A 21,700-nucleotide genomic window follows, 5' to 3' on the forward strand; every position below is an offset into this window, starting at 1 on the left:
CTGATAGACTTACAGATACAAATTACTGCATTGATAAAACTGAATAATGGAAGTTATATTCTTTGCTTGCAGTTTTATACAGATGCGGTACCTGTTTATCATTTGAGGAATCTCCACTGTCTTTAGTGTTGCCTTATCCAGAAATTTAAGCAGCGTTATTAGAAAGTCCCACAATAATTTCATAAAGAATTGGAAACTTTTATTATTTCCTGAAAAGTTATGCTTATCTTTACAGTATGATTTGATAATGAAGCATTGGAAAACCCAATGAAGATGAACAGTGTCCATTTTTCCATAGGAAGAAAACTTGCTCTACTCAAATGAAACAACAACAAAAGGGATATGCAAAATGCTATGTGAATCGATACAGGAGTATCATAGTCTTACAAAATGCTGGGCATTTGTCTTAACCTTGAAGAAAAAAATGAAAATTACAATGTTTTTTAGGTACTCTGTTTCCAGTCGATAACTGAAGTCCTCATAGCCTTACTAGATGTTTCAACTTCTTAGATCAATAAACTATTTTATGTATAGCTATATACAGAATGGGAAAAAGTTACAAGGTTAAATCTTCAAGGTTAGTTCGTAGTGAACATGTACTACCAAAATATAGGGTGGTTTGAGATTCAGCATATCTTGGAAAAGCTGATTCAGGCAGTAGAGCAGAGACCAAGAAACTTCATTTGGATCTTTTGAAGAGCTGTTCATCGTTACTGTGCTCACCTGCACCATGTAAATTTAAAAACCAGAAATCCCCACTTAGCTGAATCTAATCCTACTCCCAGAGCAGCTTTGTTAACCAGAGCTGTCACTGCAATAGGAAAGGAGTAGCTGTGTGGAACGGTAGTTATGAAGGCTTGCATATAGCCACCTCAAAGGTGGACCTTCATTTTAGTTATTATTAAGACCACTTGTAATTACAGCATAGTTTGCTTTTAGGAAAACAACAATGGCAGAGGAATATATGCTGAAAGAGATAGATAGATAGATAGATAGATAGATAGATAGATAGATAGATAGATAGATAGATAGATAGATAGCCTGTTCTAGTGGTTGGCGACCCTGCACATAGCAGGGGGGTTGAAACTAGATGATCATTGTGGTCCTTTTCAACTTGGGCCATTCTATGATATATATATATATTATTTTTTAATTTTGAAACATCACTGGGCTGTTATTGGAAACTGTTCTACCTTTCAGGTAATTCCAGTGGAAAAACTCGTCAAAGGACGCTTCCAAGACAACTTAGATTTCATTCAGTGGTTTAAGAAGTTCTTTGATGCTAACTATGATGGGAAGGAGTATGATCCTGTGGAAGCTCGACAAGGCCAAGATGCTCTTCCCCCGCCAGATCCTGGTGAACAAATCTTTAATCTGCCCAAAAAGTCTCACCATGCAAACTCTCCTACTGCAGGTATGTTGTATCTAAAATCATTCTGTTTTTGTCTCTGAAGATGATTACAAACTTTTTGTGGTGCTAAATTGTAAATGCTGTCCAGAAAGCAAACATGATAATAATCTGTGCTTTGTGCAGCTTACAGCTCAGTCTTCTAAGTGAGCAACATAGCAGCTATTGCTCTTTCTTGAAATTACATCTCTCTTCTGACTTTTTGCTTTGTGTTTCTGCAACAGGTTAAACCTGGTCCTTGCTGTTTATCTAATGTGAGTGCTTCTGGTCACTCAGCAGTGCCATTTTTCTTGGTAATTGTGAGTTAAGTGAACAGAAGAGTAGATATATAGATATTTTTTATTTTTTTTAAGTAACCACTAAGCAAGTGGTGCTGGAGTTGGTTGTCTATAGACATGTAGGTTTGTACATACAGAAACACGCATACGTACACTCCTAATTCCTTTATTGGTGTGTCCTGAGATTGTTTTATTTATGCTAAACCAGTCCTCAAATAACGATTGATTTTCAGTTGATGTAGTTCCGTGACCTGTCTTCTCATTGACTCAGTTGCTGGCAAAAGAGAAGGGGCAAGTATCAGGCAACCTCAGATTTAGACTGGCTTAGACTCTGGAATCGTACCCAGATTTCAGCAATCTGCTCTGACCATTTCTGACGTCAGAGGTGGGCATACTTGGCCAGCTGCCTTCATCTCCTTAGCGATCCAAGGAAGCTGAGCACCTAATAGCTGGGCAGTGCTGCTCTGGGATTCTGAAGTGTTTGTGGTTTTGTTATCACTGTTGTGGGTTTTTTTTTCCACTTCTTTGTTTTTGCATCATCTTCTATCTAAGCTTTTGTATTCTAGGGCTTAGTATGTTATAACTTCCTGCGTGGTACCCTGCACAGCCTCTGAAAACAAAAATCCCAAGTGATCATCAGGTGGTCCATTTGATAAATTGGAAAATACACCCTTGTTAAATACAGAATTTACTATGCTCCTTGATCCTTCTTGCCAGCGGCCTATTTCTACTTAAGTCACAAGTGTGTCATCCCAATTAAGGTAGTGGAGGTAGAGTAGCAGCTGGAATGGAGTAAGCCAGTTTGAATGATAATGCAGTGATGTCATGTCCCGTTGCTGGTTGTAAAAGAACATGCCACATCCTTCAACGTGGGTTTGATATAATAACCTCTTACACCAACTCATCAAGCATTTGCCAACATCAGTAGCAGATTGCCACAACATCTTGCCTTTTTTTGTTGTTACTTTTAGTAAGTGATACTCACTTTATTTTAACGGTGGAGCTCTGAAATTGTAATGGATTTCAAATCACTAACAAAACAAAGAGATGCAATAGTGGTACAAAGGAGCCAGCAGATCTTTTAGTGTCATATAGAAGTTTTTAAACAGTGTGTAGTAGGCAGGTATGTATCTTTTGTTGTATCAGGAGCAAAGTAGACTTCAGGGCACTTACACCATATTTTTGTTTTTGTCGCTGACCTTTAAATAGGCCTATTCCAAATTGATTGAATATATGACCCAAACTGATCAAATATTTTAAGGGAATAATATATTTAGCTGCTAGCAATTCCATATGTGTTCAGATGATTCGTATTGTTCCACACAACAGCTATTCCAGTGCCCTTTGCCAGATCTTTGTTTTTGAGTGATTTAGGAGGTGTTAATCTCTTTAATGATTCATAATAGAGTTCTAACACTGTGTTTTCAGAGGTATACAAGGATAATGTCATTCGGTTACATAAAAAGTAGTCAAATCCCTAAGGACTGATTGGAAATCTTACCCTAAAAGGTAGCTGCAGTGAGTTAGGATTATTTTTGGTGTTTTAATCTGACTCTTACACTCTACAGACCCACCATATCAGATAGCTGCTTTCTGTACCACAAAGTGGAATATAACTATATCTCTGCAGATGCCAAGTGCGGTGTTTATTTCATTATGTGAAATAATGATAACACAAGGCAGAATCTGAGAAGTGTGAAAACACACTGATTTTTGTGTTAGTTGGTGAGCACGTCAACAACCCCTTCCATACCCCTTCAGAATGTACTGCAACTGGTGAGTCAGCCAGGTCAAGGAGAATGTAGCTCAACAGGGCAGCGTAAACAGTTCTGCCATCTAATCCCTCATCCTTATAGTCTCATAGTCTTGTGCAGGTTGGAAGGGACCTTAGAGATCATCGAGTCCAACCCCTGGGATTCGAGCCTCCTGCCCATCTTTTTCAAGAGACAGAACTGATTTGCTACAGGGCTGGCATTGCTGTGAAGGAAAGATGACTTCTGGAAACAGCAGATACAGCAAGAAGTGCCAGCTAAACACAGCTCCCTGCTGGCAGATGACTGCGTTTTCATCCACTGTGGGGTGAACCCACAGCACAGCCCACCGACGTGGGCTCTGTGCCAGTACGGCCACAGCTGCTTTCAGATAGGATGCCATCTGCCTGCCCCGAGCCTTTAGGTGTCCTGCAGCCCCCTGCTTTTCTCTATGCAGTGGTAAACAGCCTACAGATGTAGAATTGCAATTATTGTAAGGGATTAAAATATTAGCATGTTGTTCTTTGTGCTGGTTCTAATCCTCTCAGGAAAAAATAAAAAAATAAAAGCAGAAAAGCTTCATCTGATCAAATTGAAAATGTTGATCCAGTTGTCAGGGTTTTAGCTTAGTGGCTTATATAAGTCACTGTGCATCAGAGCTTTTTGTATGGGAGAGGAGCGTCAAAAATGCATGAGTTGAAGACAGCTTAATAAAATTAATTATTTACATGTAAGCTAAAAATGTGAGAGGTCCTTAGAACTGAAGGCTGCTGGACTTCTTAGTTTGAAATATTCTGTGAGAGCAGGATGACTAAAGCAGAACTGGAAAATACTGGAGGATCACATGAGGGCTAAAAATAATCATGCTATGACAGGGAAAATAACCAGGGCAGAATGAACTGTTTGTGCACGGATGCTATATATATATGTGTGTATGCTGTCAAAGAGCCAGTTATGCAAGAAAAATGCCAATATTCTGTAGGGAGATGGTAAATCCTGCTATGGCAAAAGTGCTGCAAATGAATTTTGAGGGATAAATATATTCAACAGAAACAGTTTTCATTGTAGCAGTTAGTGGTATGATTAAGCATCCCGGGGAACCGGAGAGCTCATCCTGAGGCATTTTCTTTGCTTTCCACCAAAGCACACTGCCTTTTTCCCCATGTTGTGGGCAGTTGGTATTTCCGAGGGTAACCCTGTCCGTCGTGGCACATTGCTGTAGAGCCAGAGATAAGAAGAGCTGCAAGGCGACAACTGAAAATGCTTTTGTGCCTGGTTCATGCAAGGCCAAAGGAGTGTGTTGCCCCACAGGAACAGTATGTGCAAAGTGGAGAGGGAAACAGCTCAGCCATCAGACAGAGATCTCTCCTATCCGCATCAGGAGGGTTTAATTTTTAAAGCCACTAGGGCAGAGAAATGAGACCACATAGCAACACTGCTTGCAATGCAGGAGCAAGGGCTTTTGTCTTTTTATTTTTTCCAGTTAGGGTTATTTCCTTATAGCTAACCAGGTAGTTACAGAATTGTATCAATCATAGGGTTTTTTCTTTTCAGCTGACAATTATTTTTGTCACCAATAAAATGTTGGTTTTTTATACTTTAAGATACAATTTGTGATGAGGAGAGTGCTGTGGTTTGTTCCTGTTTACCACATCTCCTTCTTTTAAAGATGTATGTGGGTGGTCATACCGTAAACAAGACGTTCGTCTAACCAGGAGATTCCATTGTATGTTCTCTCTTGGATGGCTTGGTTGAAATTTGTGGGTGTTCCATTTTTAGGCATTTGTACAAACTTCTCCTCACCAGTTCCCTGGCAGTGCAGAGCTCATTGGACCATTGGAGCCAACAGCAGTGGCAGTGTGGAGAGCTGAGGGGAGAGGGGTGCTGCCACGACTTAGGGGAGTCAGTACCGTGAAGTAACCGAGTGCTGCACTGCTGTGTGTGAGAATGCTGAGAGCTGGTTTGACTGAGGTCATTTCACTCCTGTTAAGCACCAGTTGTCATCACTTGTGCCATTAAGCATCCCTAGATGGAACACTTTCTTGCACCCCACTGTAGCTGTAACAATAAGCATGTGTGAATATTAATTTGCTTACTGTTCTCACTCATTTGTTTTAAATGGGCCGATATTTTAGTTTGTGAGTAAATCGCTTGCTCTGCGGCCTTTTAGTGGGTTTGTGTATTCTTCTGTGGCATGAGTCAGGAATACACATTTTAGGAAGCATTACGATTTGAAATTAACATTTCAGTTTTTTAATTTGAAGATACAGTGCAAATGGTTCCCCATTCAGTTGATGCAATAGCTGTGAGGGGCTCAGCCAAGTCTTGCTTGCTCAGGGCTTCCACTGCTCTCACACGCATCCACACTGCAGTCATGCACGTGTTCCCTTGGAACTTCACATAAATATTTAACAGCGTACTAATTACTTGTGTAGCTTCAAGGAAAAATTGTCTCTAAGCATTGAATGAGTCTTGTCTACAAGACCACACTTGCGATGTAAAGTGACCTGGAATTCCAAGTCTGGCTTTGTACCCAAAACCCACATGGTGCCAACATTTTGTGCTTTGTGTTTTGGAAGCGTACATCTTTCTTTTTCACATTTAGCAAAATACAATAATGGTCTTACCAACTAGTAATTGTTTCTGGAGCATTACTGTTAGAAAACTGCAAGGCATTTCAGAATTGCTTCATCTTGTTTTGGTAAGAATGAGAACAAAATAACGTGTCTTTAGAAACAGTTGATGCCCAGGTTCACTTATTGTTCTCGTCTCTGCTAGTGTTGCACAGGTAGGAACAAAAAATTATTCAGGTGCTAATGAATACGCCTGCAACACTGCTTAACAAATGTTCTTATTTAACCCTGTTCTGACCTCAGATCAGAGCATGCTGTGATAGAAGTTTTCACAATGTGGTGGAAGCTGGCAGTGCCCTTTGGGTCCATTGGGCTCTCCCCCCACTCCATCATGGACACCAGAGCAGGGGCCCAGGCCCAGGTCCAGTTGGCTGCTGAAGGTCTCTGAGGAGCAGAGCCCACACACAGCCTCTGGGCAGCCTGTGCCAGTGCTCTGTCACCTGCACAGCACAGAAGTGCTCCTGGTGTTTAAATACAGCTTGTTGTATTTCAGTTTGTGAGTGCTTCATCTTGCCCTAAACACCATTGTAAACAGTTTGTCTGTCACCTTAACTCTCCCCCATCAGATGTATACACATTGAGATCCTCCTGAGCCTTCCCTTCTCCAGGCTGAAAGGGCACAGCTCCCAGCCTCCCTCATAGAGGAGAATATCCAGGCCCTTCATCATCTCTGTGGTCCTTTGTTGGACACTCTTCAGTGTGTCCAGATTTCTCTTGTGCCAAGGGAGCAGAATTGGAACCAGCTCTCCAGATACAGCCTCACCATTGCTAAATAGATGGGACAACTTTCTTGTCCTGCTGGCAACGCCCTACCAAGTGCAGCCCAGGGAACTGTTGGCCTCCTTGTTGTGAGGACACAGTGCTGAGTTACATTCAACTTGGTGTCCATCAAGGCCCACAGGTCTTTTTTCTGCCATGGGGCTTTCCAGACATTTGGACCCCAGCATGTTTTGGGGCACAGGGTTTTTCCTGCCCGGTGCAGGACTCTGCACTTTTCTTTGAACACTGACAGTAAACATGGGAAGGAATCAGTAATAGGTAACATTTATGACGCTGATTACAATGCAGTTCTCTCAGTGTTCCGTGAAAAAAAAGCTGATAAGAATACATTTTGTAGTAAAATATTTGTGTGAGATATTGTGCTTTCCATGTTCACTACCAGTGTAAGTTTTCTTTGTAGATGGACAACAAGTATTTTCATGGAAGATGTGATGTTGGATGGAATTGGAGCTGCTCAAGTTATCTAGCTTCTTTGAGCACTAAATTAGGAGTTATTCCATACTTGCACTCATTGACTGCAGGGTCATTGCAGTGCTCAATAGCGAAGTTATTAATGTCTATTAAAATCTTTCATCTCTGTTAAGGTATTTGACTGTCTCAAGCACATTGCACAACTCTTATCAATCAGCATCTTTTAAATCCTTTATGAAATTAAGCTTATTTTAGAAATGGGAAGCTTACCTCTGAGCTGATCCCAAAAGAGATATTTTAGAATAAATGTGCATTAAAGATTTTTCTTTTTTTTTCTTTCTTTCCTTTCTTTCTCCAGGAAATATTTAATTAGAAACCCCTAGGCATTCTCTGTTGCAATTAAGTTCTATCCAGCTGTCACCAATACTGTCTGAAAGGCTCAGATTATTTAGCCGGCTTTTAACTGCGTTACTGGAATTGGAATATCGTGTTCATTTCAGAGCTGATCCTGAGGAGGGGAGAGAAGTCCATTTCCTTTGATTTGTCTGGACTGTATGAAGCTTAGTATCACTTCAGTGCAGAAATCCAGAAGGCTTTGTAGCTTTCAAAGGGCAGAACACAATGCAATGTATTTGGTGCTATCCAGCCCGCAGACAGTGGTGATGTGAGTTTGCACAGCGTGCTTTGTGAGGATGCATCACTGCAAATTGGAGAGAAAATCTGGCGGTTCAGTGTTGGCTCTTGCTCTGTCTTTGTATCTCTCTGCAGGTAAAAAAGATATGTGTCCTTAACAATTCAGCTTTTTGTGATCCCTGCCTCAGTCTACACAGAACTAGCTCTCTTCACAGGGCCGTTGGATATGAAAGGGAGCACTATATAGGGGCTGCACAGCCTGCCTTGCTTGATTCATGTGCCATCGCCTCTGAGGGGAAACCATGCATAGCTGCTGGGCAAAGGGGTTTACCCTGCAAAGCTGAGCAGCCTGTTGTCTGCTCGTGTGCAGGCACCTAGTGAGGAAATCCAGCACAGCCGTAGTGTGCAAGAATGGCAGTGAGCAGAGGGAAGCTGTACTGCCCAGCTAAGGTTTCACATCTGAATGGCCACACCTTGATTTTAGCATTCAGTTCTCAGCTGAACTGCTTCCTGCACGCGTGGAATACAGGAGGAACTCAGCTGCATGAGATGGCTGTAAGGGGAGCAAAGCGCTGGTGGCACTGGGGCAAACTGGGAGGCTGCATGCCAACCAGGAGGGACCAGCTCTGTCAGGGCAAGGCCTGAGGGACCTGCTGAGGGGAGTGAAGAGGCTGATTTGGTTCTGCTCACAGTGCCTGAATCTCCATGCCCTCATCACAGGGATGGTTTATAGAGACAACAAGGAAAGTGTGGGGATGGCTTAGCTGACTTTATTCCAAGTCCATCTTTCTCCAGGAGGCTGAAGTTAGATTGGTACACTAAGCATTGGGCCGAGGGAATGGTCTCCTAACAGCTCTGTTTGTAAAGGCTAAAAGTTGCCAGCATTTAAGGGAACTTGATACTCCGAGTCTGGTTTCATGTGTTTTAGTTTGAGTTGCTTCCCTCTTAGTAATAAGGTCAAAGTAAAACTGATGGAAATTTGTTTTCCTTTCTTGTGGTAGAACGCTGGAACCTTTTCCACTGAAGTAATGGTGAGAATGGCTGTTTGCAAGTGAGATGCGTGAATTTCAGCATCGGGCTAATAGCGATGTATTTATTTCTAGGATATGTTTTGATTGCTATTTATTAATTGTACTTTTTAGGTGCTGCTAAATCCAGTCCAGCATCTAAACCGGGATCAACACCTTCTCGCCCATCTTCAGCAAAAAAAGCTGCACCTAGCAGCTCAGCATCCAAATCAGATAAAGATTTGGAAACTCAAGTCATACAGCTCAGCGAACAGGTAAATTTACTTGAGGCATTAAATTAGATGCATTCATTATCACAGACGGGCATGAAATCTGATATTGCTCTCTGCTGAATGATATCCTTCAGAATTATGAAGGTTCAAAAGATTGAAATAGCCCAGCTGAGAAGAGAAAGATATTTATTGTTAAAAACAGCATTTACCAGATATGGCTGGTATTGTGTCAGTACATTTGAAAGGGAATCTTGGGAATACCAGGTAAGTCTTGGTGAAGTGTGAGAGCTTTATTACAGATGGTTTTATTAATTAGATTTTGCAATGTATCTTCTATTTCATTTGGAAAGGAAAAAGCCCAACAGTTTCTTTGCTCCTCTGTATTATGGATTTGAAATAAATCATTTTAATGTGTTGTTGTGCAGAAAACAAGCCTGTCTGTAATAGCAGGGTTAGAGAATTGCAGCTGAACCGAGACTAGCTCGTTACACTCTGCTTTCTGGAATGAAAGCATTCAGGGGTAAATTTGCCTTTCTCATTTAAAATACTTCGTATTTAGTGTTCTGCAACATCATAGATTTTCAGAATTTCTTCATTGTTATGAAAGTAAGGGCTTAATTTTCATTTCTGCGATTTGGCTCTGTCATTCCTGGGCACACAAGAGTGTCTGTGCTGGACAGGAATAAATACCAGCGTCTGGCTCAAGACTGTGGTGTTGATGGTGTCAAGGCCACCTTTGTAAATGAGACCTGACTGCTGTATTTGTCAGGGGAATACAGAAAGGAAAAGCCTCATATTTTATAGCAAGAGCTGCCTGGCAGCTGCATACAGAAAGTCATTATTCTGGATTAAGTATAATTTTCCACAATTAAGGTCATTTCAGTTTCAGACTTCCATTGACCTGAACAGCAGAGATCTTGGTTTGTTTGGGTGCTGGTTGCAAATTCTTTGTTACTGTTATGTGCCCAAGGTGGTGATGGACAGCCACATACAGAACACAACATACTATAGGTTGTGTATAATTCTGAGCTGAGCAACAACAGAGCTCACCAGCCTTCCAGGGTCGTTGCTGTAGCAGAAATGCTTTAAAATGTTGTACATAGGATGGATGTATATACTTCTGATGGAATCAGAATCTTTTTTATGTCATTTTTAGTGGAGTTCGAAAGCATTTAAACGTGGCTTAAACCATGACATCTGTACATGGAAGTCAGAATGCGTTCACTTCAGCAGGAAGAGTCACTTTGGATATGAACAAGATAAAAATACTCGATCTTTACTAAGATGCAAGCAGGCAGTCACTATCACATCCTCTGCAAATGTATTCCTAGCAGCTTCCACGTGTGAAAACCTTGAGCTTTATATACAAACAGCCCTGAGGAAAATTAATGATTTCCTCCATCACAAAAAAGAAATTCTAAGGATTTTGAAAGTTGGTGTTTTACAAGCCAGGTTTGGAGAGACCTTTTCTAGCTAGAATGATCCAGGAGCCTTTTTTTTTTCTCTCTCTCTTTTTTTTTAATGCTGGCAGTACTCAGTATCTCATTTGCCACTAATGATTACTTATGCACCCCAGGCAAATAACATGAGCCAAGAAAGCTCTGTTGCAAGCAGCTTTGAGCCAGGTTTTTCTTATCCCCAGTATGAACATGTTGGAAGAGCCAAATTGACCATTTTTTTCCCAACTCTGCAGCAACCAGGGGTATTATGGGCAGGAGCTAATTATACTACCTTCAATTATACTACCTTTGCTGTCTTGATAGAAAAAAATTGTTGAATGGCATCCACGGTTATCACATCTTTGTCTGGCTGTTAACAGACTTAATTTCAGCCCTTTTACAAATGGCAGTTGAGGGAGATTCAGACATTTAAACTTCCGTGCAACTTGTAGTGGAAAAGTTTAAGTATGGATGTCCATATGTTGTATTTTACCATAGGATTACTTGATGATCTATTTGCAATGGTTGTAAGCCGTGCATAACATTTGCTGACTTAATGGCTCTCAAAGTCTCTCTTAAAATGGCCATAGCTATTGCCTTGGCTTGTGCTAGTAAATTAAACACTTTCAAGGCATGTCACCGCGCACTGGAGCTTGATTATCCATAGCATTAAAATGCTAAATGGTCCCTGCTGTGCTTTAGGTCTGAGCCAACTAGCACTCTCCCAAAGGGTTTCTGAGTGCAGCTGAGGAGAAAACACAGACCAGGAACATTACATTACGCTTGAAGAAGGGACCTTTACATATGGAGAGTGGTCCCAGAACAGTTAACTGGATACTAGCGTAGACATAATATCTGAAAACAGCACCGTCTTGGCTGCATGTTTACAGCAGGTGCTTAATCTTCATCCTGGATATGCAGTCCTGTGAGCGTTCATACTACCAGAGGAAGGAGCAGTTAGTAAGAGCTGCTGCTTTGCACCCGCTAACTGGATTGCAGGGGTACTTCTGGTCCGGACACCGCACGTGGGAGTGAACATCTGCTGTTCCTCCTACAGGATAAGCCTCTTGGCATCTTAATACAAGGAAATACTAGCATGCAGATGTGCTAATTGTCTGAAGGAATACAAATCACTTCATCACAGACACGTTAGATAATATGCAAGTGAAGGAAAGTGTATCTGCTTTGGTTATAACTACGTTTAGTGAATGTTACATATAATTCACTGTGTGCATATGTGCATGCCTTAATGATTCTGTTTCTCAGAACGGTGTGTATGTGATGCAGTGAGAACAGGAAACTGCCTTGGTGGTAAATAGGTTAGAAGGTGAAGCTGCCTCTGCTGTTAGCTGCAGATATTCCAGCTCAGGCTGGTTGGTTTGCTGCATGGAGTGGATGATGTGGCAGTCGTTAGGTTCTTGTTCCATCTGGATACCGGAGCTGCTCTCAAGGAATGCACCACTGCAGATCCAGAAGACATGTCTTAAATGTGAGGAAGACCCCACATTTCAGTAGGATAAATATCTATAAACCAACCTGTTGTAAACATTTATTCCATTTTGCTATCTCTACTTAACCCGTGACTAAATAGTTAGTTTTAAGGTGACCAGTCAGTGCATCACTGATAGATTCAAACTGCCAAGGGAAGAGTAGGGTGTCAAGCTCAGAAAGCTGCTAGGAGATGGGTTCGTACATGAATGAGATGCTATGAGATCCTGCCCTGGCAGCAGGTCCATTCTGCTGTCTGACACCTCTGGGAGTGCAATCAGAGGTCAGAAGAAGGCAGCTCAGCAGTTATGGGAAGATGAACTGATAGGATTTAGTGGGCTGTCAAAGCGGTGCGTGAGCTCCCTTGGTGTTCTTCCTGGTGAAGGGAATAAATCAGCTTGCAGTGGATCTGGCAACAGGGAACTTTTCTATTAAACTGTATCTGTTCCCTCAAATGTCATCTTGATGCAAGTTAATTTATTTAGCATATTTTCTTTAGAAAACTCTTTTGTGTAATTGCAGGCCTTAAAATGTGGATGCTAATTTAGCAGTAATTTGGACATGTCTGGGGTCAGAGCATTTGCTGTAGGCAGCTTCATCCATGATTATTTTCGTTGGTTGACACACTTCTGTCTTCCAGATTTGAGAGCCACTTGCACATGTTTCACCGATCATCCATACCACTTTGAGTAGTAATTCATGCTTTGCTGCCGCAAAATTATTCTTTATAATATATGTATGTGTGTGTACATGTATATGTATGTATAAAAATATACTGCGACATCTGTCTTGGTTTATATGAAGCCTAATCTTTAATAGCTGGGTTACCCATAAATTATTTGCAGCAGTCTTAGCAGTGAAATAAAAACCAACAGCATAGCCCAAAGACTCTTGTGTATGAGGAAAGACTGACATTTGAGAGAATCTGTTGATAGCAACAGCACGCGAACCAGAACAGAAAATCCACAGTGCATCCTGGTCACCGCAGCAGCCGCAGGGTGCCAAGATGCAGGTTCTTTGGGGTGGTTCAGCAAGTCAGGAGGAAGCAAAGAGGTGAGAAAACTGCACAGCAGCGCTTACAGCTGAAAGGCAATGTACTTCTCAACTCATCCATTTCCCTTTATGAGCTTTTCTGATGGACCTGTATATTCTTAGGGAAGATGATATGGTAGGTTTCCCAACAGCTACACATGAATCCAGGCAGAGTAATGGAATTCCTGTGCTGAATGTTTTATTAATTACCCTTATATGACATTTCTGGCAGCTTTGCTAGAAGCCACACTTTAATTAGCGGCTGACTCCTGAACTGCCACTTCAGGTTTCAATTTGCAAGAGCGCTAAGAAAACTGACCTCTATGGATCCAAGGTTAAGATTGGATCCAGGAGTTGTAATCCTGATTTGCTGTTTATTCTTTGTTGTGTTGCACTTCAGAAAAAGAAGAATTCACTTTAAGCTATAAAATGGAATATATATTTCAGGTGACGGTCGACCTGTGCATTTGTGTACTTTTAGGCTGATTTGTTTTGTCTGCAGTGTGCTTCACAACTGATGCATCACGTACTGGTTTCTATGCAGGTACATTCATTAAAACTTGCACTTGAAGGAGTGGAGAAGGAAAGGGATTTCTACTTTGGCAAATTAAGGGAGATTGAACTTCTCTGCCAAGAACACGGGGGAGAGAATAACGACCTTGTCCACCGGCTAATGGAAGTCCTCTATGCTTCAGAAGAACACGTAAGTTCAAATTCAATGTGTGTTTTATCGAGATAAGACAGCCTCATTCCATTAGAAAATATTGGCACAGTGTTAACTCATATGCAATATGTAGGTCAGCAGAGCTGCAGGAGGAAGGCTTTCCATGTGTCCTCCCCCAAAAGGAAGCTTGCATTTACAAACAACAGACTTTTCAGCTTGGGGGATAGATTCAGGAGGCCAGCTTGATTTTTGCTGCTTTGGCATAGGTTTTGTATTCTATTTTAGCACGAATTAATCTGGAAGGGGAGTGTGTGTGTGTGTGTCACAGTTTTAAATCAATTTCAGGTGGTCCCAATCCTTAGCTCTGTTTTGGTCCTACCTTTCTGCATGGAGTCTTCCACTCTGTGTTCTTTAAGGTGCTGAAGACTGAAAAGCAGAGAAATTCTCATAGAGGTTTTGATTGCCATGTGCGACTGTGAACTTTCTCTCTGCCACGTGGCATGGCTGCAGTAGGCACTGTGCAGGTTGCCAAGTGCATAATTATATCTGCAGAGATAATGCTCCTTAGCATTTTTTATCCCGTTGCTATAGGCAAAATTCTTCAGTATGCAAACGCAATAATCCCCTATTACCAAAACTGCAGAAATGTATTGTCTGCAAGATTAAACAAGAATCTCACTGCATTTTAGGCATAACACCGTAGACACTGAACAAAGCAAGGAGCTGTAAAGGATACTGGTTAAATTCCTGAGATACACTGAGGGATAATGATTTGGTGGAGATTTAGCTCAACTATTCCCATTCATGCTAACTAAATCCCTGTATGCGCTGCTCTGACGATTGACCTCTCCAGTCTCCTGTGAACGGTAGCTTTGGCTCCAGAGCACATAAGCATCAGCCTAATCTCTCTCTAGCCCTGTGGCACTGTAGCCTTTATTACATCTGTTCCCAGAAAGCTGCTGCAACTCAGCCGACTCAAATTTTTATATCAGAAGTAGCACTGAAGCTGCTGCTAACTCGTATGCTTTCCTAAAACAGACTAGTGAAGGCTGGGTGCAAGAGGGTCACAAGGTTGCCACTCAGAGAGGCTGCTGCTCAGATTAGAGGTGACAGAGGAAAGAGGATTTGTTCAGTGGTGTGGGACAAGTGATGGAGGGGAAAAGGAGGAGGAAACCGTTATTTTCACGGGAGTAAACAATCAGACACATTTCCCAGACTCGTGATAACAGGCTTAAGGAATTACACACATATAGCAGTCAGAGAAAATGTCTTCTGGATTCAAGAACAGTGATTTATTTATAAAGCGAAGCCAGAAAAATCCCTCCTCTCCCCATACCCCTACCACATCTGTCTCACTTGGCTTCAATAGGAAGCGATTCCCAGCCAAGAAATGCATTTGTTGCTTTTCTCCCTGCAGTTTTCCTTACTGGCAGAACACATTACAAAATGTCCTACTTCAGCCCACATCTCAGTGCTTTATCTGCTTCCTTCCTCCAACCCTTTCTCTGTTGAAAGCACCATCAGTGCCTGCACATGAGCTACACACACCAGCTGTGCTTTTATCTAGAATGCGTATCCAGTTGGAGGCCATGGATGTCACTCCAGAAGCCCTCATCTCCCAGGGAAGAATGCAGAGGCCAATCCCCACTCAATTTTTTCTGCCTTTCAGTGGGAGGATTCATCTCCTTATCTTCTGGGGTACATTTCTCCTCCTCACTGTTGCAGATGGACTGTAATGCACCCTCGTGCTTTAACTCTGAGAACCAAAGGTTGTATTTTCTTGCTGATTCCTGCTCCTTGCTCCTGTGCTCTGCTATGTCTCACCAGCCTGCTTTGCCTTTCAGTTCTGTTTGTTTTTTCTTTCTATGTAATGAAGTTGTTCCAGTTTAAACTCTCTTACCTTGCAGCATTTTGGGAGTTAATCCCTTGGTAACAGCAGTTTGGATTTCCCAAGCCACAGGTGGGAAAAATCCCCAATTCCCAACACATAGGCAATGCCAGCATTTCTGGTTTCTTGCTAATAAATTAATGGAAAGTCCAGCTTGGATTGTTGCTTTTCTTTCAGGATCCCCGACAGTTATAAATGCTGCAGTGCCCATTGTGTTTTTCTTTTAGGAAGGGGATGTGAGGTAACGCAGCTCACACACAGTACACGTATCAAACCCAACCAGAGCCTCTTGCTTGACTATCGTGGCTAATTTTGAGTTCATAGCTCCAATAAGCATTGGATAGTAATCTCAAACTATTCCTTCCTAGCTGTAATTTGACAGACATTTATTGTATTCATAGTGATCACATCCTGTTTTTTACACCTACTGCTCTTATTCTGGAGGGAAAAGTCTCTCTGTATATCCTAATTTTGTGTTATGGTTATTTTAATCCTCATAAAAGATAAATGATGTTGGGACAGAACTTTAAGTGCTCAGGTCTCCCAGTAGCTCACAGATCCCTCCTGGGAGTTGTAGGCTGTCAGGTAAATTCCTTGTAGATGAACTCAGAGTGCAAATAAAAAGTAGTGTTCCTACAAAAGCATTCTCCCCAAGTTTAATTATTGTAGTTTTGCACTGAAGGGATTTTATCAGGTTCGTGTTAAATTTTGTTCGTTACTTTTTCAGAATCCCAAGTCCCTGCTTAGTTTCAAGTAGGTGTCTTCATAGTCTTGTGTTTAACCCAATAAAGAGCAAGCTTTTAAGACTTTTTTTCCCCCTTTATTTGAGTGGGTTTTTGAGTCTTACAGCACAATTATCAATGTACATGGGCTCTTTGTCTTTCAAAGATTCTTCCACTTCTCCATGATATGCTTCTGTTCTGACTTCATTGTTCATCTTTGCTTATGCGAGAGGGATGTTGTGACTGCTAGCGTAGCTTAGACTGGTCTGGCCAATCACTCTGTAATCCTTTGTAATTTTTCAATACTGATTGCCTATTTGTAATCTTTCTGCTGCTTTGTTTAAAAAGAAAATGCTTTTCAAGAAATCAAAACTGACCAAGAATAGTGTTCAAAAAGGATGTGTTCGGGTGTTGCAGGAAGTGACCTCTAGCATTTGTACTGTGACCTCTTGTAGACAGGACTGGGGCCTGGACAGCATGCGGAGCATTTGGTAGTCTGGCAGAGCCATAAAGGTCTTGTTGTAAAGTGAAAGCGCTGCTGCATTTGCTTTCCTTGATAGGCTGTTGTGGCTCAGTTCATGCAGAAGCTGAATGGGTTGTTGCTCTTTGGTCTATCTGTTGCTCAGCTCATATTTCCAAACTGGAAGTTTAAAATTCCATTGGTTTTGTGACTTTCTGCTGTACGTCTGCTACTGCTGCTTCTGGGCAAGACACTCACTCCCATAGCAGCTGGTTTTCATAGACCACGGCTCCTCCATCTGCAGGCACACCTGAAGAGTTCAAGGCACATGGACTGAGGGGTCAAACGCAAGCATCTTGTGTAGCAGGAGGCAGAGATGGCCATGGCCGTGTGATCTGAGTCAGAAATAAATGCTCTAAATAGACCTTCCACTGCTTTCCTTATTAGGGGATGCTATTCAAGGAGATTCCACAGTCCCAAGGTAATTGTGCACAGTGACTCTTGTCTTTCCTGTTTCATGTATTTATACAAGCTGTGCATACTGAAAAGCACGTGTCCAATTCTCAGAACAACTTCTGTGGTAGTCACATAAGATTTACCATTTCCATCAAAGGTAACTCTGTCAAGAGAGGAGCCAGCCATTCCCTATGGCCTGTTCTGAATGGAAGGAGAGTACACAGATGACCTGTAACACCTGCCTGAATGTGCTTTCTATTGGTATCTCATAAAAGCTGTCTATGTGGAGCCTATTGAAGAGGTGCATAACAGAGCAGGCCACAGCTTTAGGGTTAACCACTCCTCAGCTTTCTCACCCTGTACTGGTGGATCGTTTTCCCACAGCTGTTGGTTTCTGCCCACAAAGCTCCTGTGCTCCAGAAGCCTTGCACTCTTGCAGCCCATTAGAGAGGATGTGGTTCTTAGGTGCTATGCATGAAGACATTCCGACTTGAAGTATCACATGTAATAAAGGGCATCATTCCCCCCAGAGGGCCATGAGACACAGAAGTGCAATTGTACTGATCGACATATTGGACATCTACCTGAAAGTAGCATCTGAATGGTAGAAAGCTTGCTTCCAATTGAAATGTGACTGTTTCTGCATGTAGGAAACAGGTGAATATTTCAGTTTTTTCCGTATTTCTATCAGCAAACAGCAAATTGGAGACCTTATTCGCCTGTTCTTTTAGAAACAGACATATTTTGCTGCCAGAAGGGAGGCACTTTCTTATTGCATAAGCTACTTCAAACTGTTCTGGCAAGATTGACATTAGGGCCTCTCTTTTCTTTCAGTTTTGGCCTCAGTTTGTAAACCTCAACAATATCAATTTCTTACGGTCTGTTGTCCAAACCTCTTGCTTCTAAAGAGAAGCACCAGGGGCCGGGCAAGTTCTGCAGAGGTATCGTGTCAGTGATGGTGCATTTTAAATGGCAACTCAGGGTCCTGGAACATCAGTGCCCTTAGAAACTGCCTACAGCTGAGCTCTGCCAGTGCAGGGCAGGGAGTAGATGTAGTGGATCTTCTCAGTGAGCAGTGCTGTGGAAAGATGGAAATCCACCTGAGAGAAGCCTTAGGGGAATGCAGAGACAGTGCTCTAAGCAGCAGCCTGCCTTTCTGAGTGCTGGTGCATGTAGGTCAACACAAGATAACGGGTCTGCTGGCTGTAAATTGGAATCTGCATAAAACCTGCATCCTCAACAGTGGAGAACCAGCATTCCTCTTGGTCTCTTAGAAACAGAGACTCAGCGGCACAGCTCTAGAAGACAGTAGGTATAACAGTCATTTGCAATAGGGAGTTGTTCTTCAACCATCACCTGCCTTTAGCGGTAGCTCTGTAAGTTGAGGAATGCTGGACTTAAATTTCTTTCAAAGAAAATGCATTCTTAATTAGCAAATTTTTGGTTGTATTTTCTGCATAACATTAAAAACCATGTTTTCAGTAGCCTTTGGACTCTGGTGTGTACTAACATAGACATATCATTTTGGGAAAGTGAGGTTTGACCTAAAAATGGGGCAGGGTTCAACTTTTAAAGCAAGAGATAGCTGAAGTGTCTTGTCTGTTTTGTGATATGAGCCTGGAGTGAAGGTTGTGTGAGAACTGTAGAGGCAGGTTCAGAAATCCTTGGAGAGACAAAATGAGAGGACACTGGGATACTATGGTACATGGAACTGCTCATGACCTGCTTATTCATGTTGCTCCCTTGCTGGAGCAGATAACACCATAGTGTTGAAAATGGACATTTATCTGGGGATCTGCCAGTGCTGCACATACACTGTAATGTATCAAGTGTGGCATTTGCTATTTGTACAGATAGAGCCTTGTGAAAAGCAAAAAGCTGGGTGTGGGTGGGGAGGTGAGATGGAGCCAGTTTGAGGCTGTTGAAACAAATTGGTGGCAACCTTGTGATTGTTAGCTACTGCTGTCTGCTCACTGCAAGGAAAATAAGGCGTTAAGCTTGAGGCTGGAGTGAGCACTGAGGGGGAGGAGGTGACTCCCTTCCACTGAAGAATGTTTTGGGGTGTTTTTCTGCCCGCAGGAGAGCCACACAGAGGAGCATGAAGGCGAAGAGCAGGTCCACGAACAGCCCCCGCAGCAGGAGGAGTACTGATTCACGCAGCGTCTCCGACAATTTTCATTTTGTGTGAGAACTTTCTTCTGGAGAATGGAACATGTGTGGCCTCAAACTTGAAATCGGTTCACTCCCAGTCTGCCATTAACATTTATGTACCATAGTGAGTGCCAGCCAACCACTGCATTCTGTACCCATACTTTGCCAAGATGCATTTGCAGAAGTCTTCTTTCAGTGTATCCTCCCGAGAGGCTGTAGGGCTCCATCACCTACTGTACATCGCTGCAACTTCACCACTTGGCTGCTTGAGATTTGTTCTGCTCTTTAAGAAAATATATATATTTATTTTTTGTTTGTTTTTTTTTTCCTTTTTGTCTTAAGTATGATACACTTGTAACTTGGTCTAACATATTTATATTGGCATTTTGTGTGGCAAGAAGTACCGTACCACTAGCTGTGTCTCTCACTTTGTGGTGCTTTGGCGTTTTCTCGTACGTCTGCCCTGGGGCGTAAATTTGATCAAACAATTGGAATAAAGGGATACAGTGGAAGTCATGTTCAAGCCATAACTATGAGATGTGTTGTGGAGGAAAGTGCTCGTGTTGCTCACGTTTGTTTCTTTCCTGCCTTTACCAAATGGGAGGCAAAGCATCTGTTTCACTAGGAGAGATTTAAAACCTTGTGTTAGAAAGCTGCATGGTCTGTTTTTTGGCTTATTTCTGGAGGACAGAACATCCACTTAAGTTCTTCAAAACCCTCCCGGTTTCTTGACTAGTCAATAGACATTACCCAGCTTTTCTTCCTGAGGAATTCTGCCCCGGCCTGCAGCTGCAGCTCCGCCTCCACGGGGCACAGCGCTGACAGAGGTGAAGAAATCTCCTTGACACGAGCGTAGCTGCAGGACACCATCTCTGCCATCACACTTGGCTCTGCACCCTCAGAAGAGGACAAAGTAGGGCAGCTGTTTCCTTCCGCTCTGCTGCCCTAACCACACAAGCATGGATGAGGAAACCAACCACAGAACCAGCCCTGAAAGCCTCCCAACCCCCTGTAAGTGGTGGTGAGCACTTTGTGGGTGCAGAGGCTGCTTCTGAAGCATGGAGAGGCATCAAGAAATCCTCCTGGAGGTGGTGCCCATCCAACTGGCCAAGGGCACCGCAGTTGGCTGAGTCCTTCGGAAAAGCCGACATGCTGTACAAGTACATCAGACCTGGAGGTGCCTGTGGTGAGAGTGCTCCCTTCCAGAGCGGTCCCTGCTACCCTGTTCTAAAGGATGGTATTTTATCAACAGAAGTATCTTGAAGTGTATAAAGCATTCCTTGTTTTTATTGTGAAACTGTGCATTCTAGTTGCTCTGAATATTTTATGCTTGGTATTCTTGGCCTCTCACTTAATTTTCTGAATTCTGAATCGTTCCTCTAGTTAAGCAGATACTTGGAAGTCCCAGCTCAGTCTGCAGTCATTGAAAAGTTCAAAAGCCCTTGGAACAGCAAGATCACCTGAGCTCTAAGGCTAAACTAAACTCAAGCTCAGGTTCTCAGCTGATGCTTCCACAGAGAGGGTTTTAATGAATCAGCCCCCTCACACACACACACACTCACACTCACACACACACACATGCACACACGCATGCAGCTTTCTGTTCCCAGGAAATCTTTTGCAGCTAAGTGGCTCTGAGGTAAATGTGAGAACGCTGCTGTTGTGCTGCGCCACAGGCAATATATAGAATACTGCTAGACATTAGAGCAGGTATTCCTGTTCCCTTGATCTCTCCCCCTGCCCCGCAGATGAGTTTTGGACCATCCGGGTTCAGGTTTACCTAGTTGTGCCTCCAGCACTGAGCTCACATCCAGCCCGGTAACACCTAAAGTGCTGCAACCAGCAGGGCAGTGCTTCCCTTCCTGATTTGGATTGGTTACAAGTAAGATCTGGTGTATAAAGATATGTATTTTCCAAATGAATTATTTCCAGGAATCACCACAGATGGGGGAATTGTCATTTTCATTGTATTTGTGTTTATTAGAACATATGTACTTATTACAATTGTCATTGTAATAAACAGTAGTTCTTCATAACGCTGTTGAACTGAGGAGCAGTTGTCCTTTAACCCAGAGGGGATTTGGGATGGGGGGCACACAGTTTGGGTCCGGGCATCAACTTGGCTTTGCCATCCCTGGTCTCTGATGGCCATGGTTTGTCCTGCTAGTGGTAGAGCAGGGGAACGGGGCTCCAACAGGCGCCTTCTGCTGTGGCAGCGCTGCACCTGCTGGGCGCTGGAAGCCGCTGTGCTGAGTGGAGAGCCGTG

The 21,700-nt window shown here is 42.6% G+C and overlaps 1 protein-coding gene across 2 annotated transcripts in view; it reads left to right on the top strand.

Annotated features, from left to right (window-relative positions):
• Window positions 1-21,480, top strand: part of MAPRE2 (microtubule associated protein RP/EB family member 2) — an 85,994-nt gene extending 64,514 nt beyond the window's left edge. For both annotated transcript variants that reach the window (XM_015855514.2, XM_015855513.2), the window contains 4 exons: window positions 1,201-1,414; window positions 9,037-9,176; window positions 13,638-13,796; window positions 19,363-21,480. In XM_015855514.2, coding sequence (XP_015711000.1) covers window positions 1,201-1,414; window positions 9,037-9,176; window positions 13,638-13,796; window positions 19,363-19,434 — 585 coding nt within the window. In that variant the 3' untranslated portion in view covers window positions 19,435-21,480. The remainder of the gene's footprint in view (window positions 1-1,200; window positions 1,415-9,036; window positions 9,177-13,637; window positions 13,797-19,362) is intronic.
• Window positions 21,481-21,700: the final 220 nt, after the last annotated feature.

This window comes from Coturnix japonica, chromosome 2, assembly GCF_001577835.2.
Source record: "Coturnix japonica isolate 7356 chromosome 2, Coturnix japonica 2.1, whole genome shotgun sequence".
Taxonomy (NCBI): domain Eukaryota; kingdom Metazoa; phylum Chordata; class Aves; order Galliformes; family Phasianidae; genus Coturnix; species Coturnix japonica.